The following is a 6,928-nucleotide window of genomic DNA, read 5'->3' on the forward strand; positions in this document are numbered from 1 at the left end:
TGGTGTTAAGCAGCCCGGACAGCAGCCCCCAGCGTAAGTTCATTACTATCCCCTCGTCGGCATATGTTAGGGGTATGACACTCTGGTGCTGACCTTGGCGGGTGCGCAGGAGGAGAGCGGCAGCAGGAGGAGCCGCAGAGAGCTACTCCCAACACGCCGCCCCGAGGGGCGTCTCCGGCAAGGGCGCCAAGCGCCGAGCCCACGCACATGGAGGAGGAGGAGGAGAACTTGGGCGCTGGCGGCTTTGCCTCGGCGCCAAATGTTGGCGGGGAGGGGACTTCTGCTTCTCAGCCTGGCACTGGTAAGTCGCTCGCCCTTCGTCCCTGCTTTTTCTCTTCTTTTTGAATCTTTGATCTGGGCTTTACCCCCACCCTCTTCGTGATATCCAGATCCTCTCTCGCCGGACCGGGAGGACCTGGACACCATCATCGAGGACGTGGCCAAGAACGCCGCGACGGAGGCCGAGAAGATCACCGCCGAGGCGGCCGCCAGGGGCGCTGCTGAGGACGCCGCAAAAGGGCCTGCCGGGGAGGCCGGCCAGGCCACCGATGAGGAGGCCGGCAAGGGGCCGGCCGGGGAGGCCGGCACGGCCACTGCCGAGGAGGAGGAGGAGGTGGCTGATGACCAGCCTTCTTCCTCTGTTGCTTCTGGCTCCGGCAAGTACCTGAGGGTGAGTGATGACTTGTTCGTCCACCTCCCAGGCGCGTCGAGCACCAGGACACCCATCGAGGGGGAGGTGTTCGACGACGAAGTGCTTGCTGCCGCCGGGCTCGAGGTCGTGACGAGCTGAGCATTGGTGGTGACGGCCCTCAGGAGGAGCGGCTGCTCCAAGCCATGGGCGCCAGCTTCCGGAAGCTCCAGACGCTCCAGCGCGCCCGTTTGGACAAGGTTAAGTCCAGGGCGGCGGTGGTGGAGAAGGCGGAGGCAGACCTCCAGAAGCGCGTCGCCGAAAAGCAGGACTGGTTTCGCCAGGCTCGTGACAAGCTGAAGGCCGCCCAGGGCGAGCTGGCCAAGCGTGACGTGGAGCTCACCATGAAGCTAGCCGCTATCGAGAAGGCCCAAGAGACGGCAAAGAACTTGGCTGCCGCTGCCGAAGCCGCCCGGACCCAGCACGAGGCCACACTGAACTCCCAGGAGGAGGACCTTGCCGCGCGCGAGGAGAGGCTCGCCACCACGCTCCGTGGCAAGGATGAAGAGGTGGAGAAGCTTGTCTTGCAGCGGACCCAAGAGCTGGAGCAGAGACACAGAGAGGCGCTCGATGCCCAGGCTCTAGTTCACGCCGGCAAGGTGAAGGAGCTGGAGGCGGAGCGGGACGGGCTGAAGGAGCAGGCCCTAAAGCTGTCCCATGAGAAGGACACGCTCAACGTCGCCCTGACGGAGGCGCATGGCGCGGCCATCAGCAAGGCCGGGGAGCTCTCCGAGGCCAATAGTCCATCAAAGACCTCACGCTGGAGCTGGAAAGCCTCGAGGGGATGCTGACGAAGGCCAAAGCCCGGGAGGGGACTCTGTCCAAGGAGCTGGAGACCGAGAAGCAGCTGCGGAAGGATGAGGCCGCCACCCACAAGGATTTCGTGGATGGTTAGAACCGCTGGATCGGCCGCCTCGAGGATGTCGCCGGCAGGATCACCGCGCAGCTAGCTACCATGGGGATGCCAAATGCGAGGTACACCCCAGAGCGCAGCGGGACCACCAACGCCAAGATGGCCCTGTTCTTCGAGGTTGTTCTCGGGGCCTTGGAGCAGCTCAAGTCGAACTGGGCAAGCTCCTTGGCCGACGAGTCCCGGCTAATTTGCCTGGGCGCCATGACCAAGGTCCTCACCAAGCTGTCCTTCTGGAACCCCGACCTCGACTTCGACGCCGAGCTGGACAGCTTGCCGGGCGATGCAGACCTCTCAGGGATTAAGGAGCGCATCGAGCCCATCATCAGCCGCATCGGCGGAATCCGGAGGGTGGAGGGCCAGCGGCGGGACTAGGTGCCCCGTTCCTTGTTGCCGCCACGGGTTCATGACCAAGCCCATCGGAGCGTCGGGTACGGTGAGCAGGTCCTCATCGCCGCGCTCCTTGTGCCATGGCATGCTGCTCCGGCGATGCACTACACCTACACACAAGGTGCTTGTGGAAATGGCACAATTGGTGGGCCCCATGTCTAATTTGACAGTCAACAAATGGTGTTGACCATTTTATGCCATGTCAACAGTTATAGGCGGGCCCAGCTGTCAGAAATCGGATTAATTTGGCCCAGATCGGTCATCAGTGTTCATTAAGAAAATTAACAAAAAAAGAGGTGGATTTTTGGGGCACTCAAGAAATATGGTGGCAATTCCGGATAAGAACTTTAAATGTGGTGGTTTTTTGCAATTCAATCTTTTTTTAGCATGCATGTTTGATATATGTCTAAATATTGTACAAAATAAAACAGACTTAAAATTTATAATACCTAAATAGTTCATCCCCACTATGTTATTTCTCTTGACATGCAGCCTATCCACATCAGCAACACTGCCACATCAGCGTTTCATTAGAGGCTTACATGCGGGACCCATCATAATAGAAAGCAGCCACGTTTGCTTCAGTTACTGCCGGTAGGACCCTGCCCACCGATGCCTCTTTCCATCCTTCATTACTGCTTGGCCAGCGAACAGAACAGTCGTCTCTCCATCCCTTGCGTTGGCTCCACGTCACTCCACCTCCTTGGCTTCTCATCTCCAAGAACACAGCAGGAACGCAGCGGCCAGATTATGGGCAGCCTGTTCCCCTTCCCCTTCCACTCCTTTTCCCAACAAATTAGGCCTCCGCTGCTTCATCTTTTTGGTTCGCCTATCAAATCTGGCACCGGTGCGAGTCGCCGCCTCCTGCGCCCACCAGTCCATACCAAATCGATCACCACCCATCGACGAGCCGAGTGGCACAAGCAGACGAGGAGACGGACTTGATGTTGTTGCTGGCATGATCCTCCTGCCGTTCAACGCCGCGTGCCTCGTCGGCAAGCACGCAGTGCCGGTTGCAGAGCTGCAGCCGTTGAGCGAAGAGAAAGGAGTCCCGCTAATGCTAGATGTCGTCCGCCTCTCGGGAACGCCGTGGGGGAAGGGTGCTGTCCGCCGCCGCGGACCATGCCGAGGAGCACCGTTGGAGATTGGGACAACTTCAGTTCAGGCTCTTTCTCCCTCACCTTCTTTCTTTGGTTCCTACCTTTTTTCAGTGTGTGACTGCGTGTGTTTGACTATGTGTAGATATTCAAGTAATAGTAGGCTGCCATATACGATTTGAGATGACTTGTATTTATATATTCGTTTCCCTATTTCATATTTGAAGATGTCCTTCTCGTAGTTGCATTCAGACTATTGGATCTGCGAGGCATCAGCAACAGCGTTGAATATGAAGAGGTATGTATCTTTTATTTACTGAATTATTCTGCACATAATCCTGACAACTGATCAGACCACTTCAAGATGTTTTGGGCATACCACCATACACTGCGATTTGTCCATTTAGATGCTTATCCTCCAGCTCTGTCAGTACTCTTTGGTTCATTGAAGAAGTAACACGAAACCCATTATATCCGCCAAGTGTAGCGTGCACACTACCTTTACAATTTGACAGTTTGGGTATGTTAATCATGAATGAATCAGGCCTACATCTTTTTGATGATGATGTCGAACAGATTGTGGACAAGCAGGTACACCACATCTAGATGAATGTTGTTGCGCAAGAAGCACTAAAACTATCTATATGTTTATGCTAACTTAAATTCCAACAAACATTCAGGGAGGCACACTTGAACGAAAATGGGAGGATAGATCCTGATGAATGGAAAGTGTTCAGAAGTAAAAAAAATCTCGCTGAAGCACCTGCGCTAGTTATGACTCTCTCATACCCAGAATAAGTACATCTATATTTTCAGCTTTCATAAACAATGCTTGAGAACATGACTCTTAGTCTTAACTGACATCTCACTATGTTGTGATGCAGGGTCATAACTATGTCATTCACTCTCAACCTGCGCTACAAAATTATTGGTATATGCGATTTACGGTAAGAATTATTCACTGATATTCAGAGAGCAAAAAATTCAGAAATATGAATTAGCTAAGCACCTAAAATTTGATTCAACATGCACCTCTTGGCCCTTGAATTTAGGTTTATTTTTGTTTGCTCCTCAGGTCCATGCATGACAATCAATTTGTCCTAATCAACCTCTGTTTTTTGAATAATAAATAAACCTAACGTTCTTATTCTTAAATAGATAGAAGTGCTTCTGCTTAGAAGAAGAAAAACGCCACTTTGTGCAACATGGATACATTATTCGTGTTTATTTCTCTGCACATAGGCTTCCAAATTACTTATATGCGGGATACACATGGGCTTCTGTAAACAGCTACATGAAGTTCAGGCTTATGTAAACAGCTACATCAAGTTCAGTTTACTTTCATCAATTCTCCATTTCCTAGGTTGTGTTTATTTTTGTACATACTTATTGGGGGATTTTTTCAAAAGCTAATATATATGCATGCCTGTTGGCAACCTATCAAAGATCACTGCCGTGTTGAATATGAAGAGGTCATATCTGAATGTCATAGGTTTTTCTCAAAAGCTAATATACATGCATGCATGTTGGCATCCTATGACATTTTTATATGGCCTATGCTAAAACCCTACGACACTCCTGCCTTTTCTCTCCCTCGTAGCTACTCGCATTAGTACATAAGGTCCCATATCTAATTTTATTTTTGACAAAGTTATCATATGCATGTTCTGTTAGTCTCAATACTTATTTAGAGAGCACAAGCACCCATATCTGAATTAAATTTTTGCACCGAGTTATCATATACAAATTCTGTTAGGCTGCATACTTATTTAGAGAGCATGTTAATATGATTCTGATTGCTTCTATCTATTACATGTTACATTTACATTCGACAACTGTGATACCATATATGTCTTGGATGACAAGCTTATTTTCAGATTTGGTCAGAGCCCATCTGTTGCAAGTGTCGGATGATTTTCTGCTGATGGCAAGGTTCTAGGACGATTCGGTGGTTCTTACTGCATAGTACTGTTGCTGCTCCCATTAATATACAAGTATTTGACGAGAAAATTTCCTGCGGGGGGGCTCAAACGGGGCTGCTGGCACCCTATACATGCATACAACAGTCACGCCCTGCCCTCCCTATTTGATCATTTGGTTGGGTAAATTTTGTTTCATCCTTTGTTTAGCTTTTAAGTTCAAGCGACCTAATTTACCATTTTTATAGTATCAACATGGATGAGTTGATTGGCTTAGTTTACTTTGTTTCTCCTACGGATAGGACAACATCTATGATTTTAAGCATGCTACCAGTTGCCTGGCACCTCATTTGAACTACCTCTATTCAGGTTGCTACTCAATTGATTCTTACAAAATGTTCCGCAGCAACGCGCGGGGAATCATCTAGTTATACAATATATTGAGACTGTGCTTTATGCACATTAATTCTTCTATTATATTAATTGTTCAAAATTTTGGGCCCTTTTTGGTTTTCGCCCGGGGCCCCGAATTTCTGGAGACGGCCCTGCCTGTAGCACATGTCCAATAGAGGTCTGACCAACAAGGAACAAAGGTCGAGAGGGACACATGGAGGACATGGACGCATGGGGAGGGAGAGAGGGTTGTTTGTGATAGAGAGATCCCCTCGAGATCGTGTGGGGACTATATGGGTGGGAGATCGAGGGAGGTGCGTGCGTGATAGAAAGATGCCCCGAGAGAAATCGAGATAGACCATGCACATGTTTGTGATGGAAACTAAGATTAGCTAGTCATATACATATGGGGGGGACTGCGTGTGCCTACAATTGAGTGAGAGACCATCATACTTGGCTAGCTAGGCATGAGATTGTGTGTGTGTGCGTGTGAGATGGAGAGAGAACGAGGGAGAGAGATAGAGTTTTAGATGGGCCTATCGAGTGCGAGTGAGACATGCATGTGTATGTGTGACCCAGGTAGATGGAGAGTTTGAGAGAGGGGGGAAGAGCTCCAAGACGACAGAGTGGTGGGTGAGAGAGTTACGGGCAAAGAGCTAAGGAATTTGTGTGCGTACGATGAGTGCACCCAAGATATCTAGCTTGGACTAGCTAGAGTATCATACATAGTGTGCGAGAGAGACCTATAGATGGAGTATATATGCATGCGAACTAGAAAGACCCCCCCCCCCCACACACACACACAAAGAGAGAGATGGAGGGAGAGGGAGATGGAGAGGGAGAGAGAGAGAGAGATATGCGCCCAAAATCTGTAGTTCAAAACACGCCCTCCTCGCCCAAAATCGCTCCCGCCCACTATTTGCGGAGAAGCAAAGTTACTCTACTATCCCCGACCCTTAATACACAGACCCAAGCCGAGAAGCCTAAAGGCAGGGGTAGAACTGTAACTCCCCCTCACATTTTAGACAAATGCGTCTGTAAGACATGGTTCTCTCCCGAGCCGCGAAACATCAGCCCCTCCTCCAGTGCGCCCTCATCGCACCAATTTCACAGCCGCCCTCCTCCCTAATGCCGGAGACGCTGTCCATTTGTCGTCGTGCACTGGGCCGTGTGCCTCTTACTCCGTGCTGCTGGAGCTGCCGACGGCCGCGTGAACCGTACCGGAGCCGATTCACCCCCGCCATTGTTCACGGCGCCGGAGCGGCTCCAACTTCGGATCTGTCCAGAGTCCCGGCGCTGCTTCCCCGTAGCCGTCGACCGTCGTGACATCGTTGTTTCCCTGCTTCCGGTCGCCACCGCAACCGCGTCAGCCTCACTGACTCGGCAGCTGGACCTGCCTACTTCACCATGTCGCCAGATAGGTCGCACCCTCATCTCAAATCAGTTTATTTAGGCGTCAGTTGTTTGAATTTTTATTCTGGGTCAATCGATTCCCAATGGGAAGCAGCACCCCTCGAGGCGGCGGAGCTCC

At 51.0% G+C, this 6,928-nt stretch overlaps 1 protein-coding gene across 1 annotated transcript; it reads left to right on the top strand.

Moving 5' to 3' along the window:
* Positions 1 to 2,667: 2,667 nt before the first annotated feature.
* LOC123163905 (calcineurin B-like protein 7) lies at positions 2,668 to 5,337 on the top strand. The gene is made up of 6 exons (XM_044581312.1): positions 2,668 to 3,147; positions 3,313 to 3,383; positions 3,630 to 3,676; positions 3,766 to 3,856; positions 3,970 to 4,032; positions 4,963 to 5,337. The coding sequence occupies exons 1-6, from the start codon at positions 3,111 to 3,113 to the stop codon at positions 5,008 to 5,010; spliced, it is 357 nt and encodes a 118-aa protein (XP_044437247.1). The 5' UTR covers positions 2,668 to 3,110; the 3' UTR covers positions 5,011 to 5,337.
* Positions 5,338 to 6,928: the final 1,591 nt, after the last annotated feature.

This window comes from Triticum aestivum, chromosome 1D, assembly GCF_018294505.1.
Source record: "Triticum aestivum cultivar Chinese Spring chromosome 1D, IWGSC CS RefSeq v2.1, whole genome shotgun sequence".
Lineage (NCBI taxonomy): Eukaryota > Viridiplantae > Streptophyta > Magnoliopsida > Poales > Poaceae > Triticum > Triticum aestivum.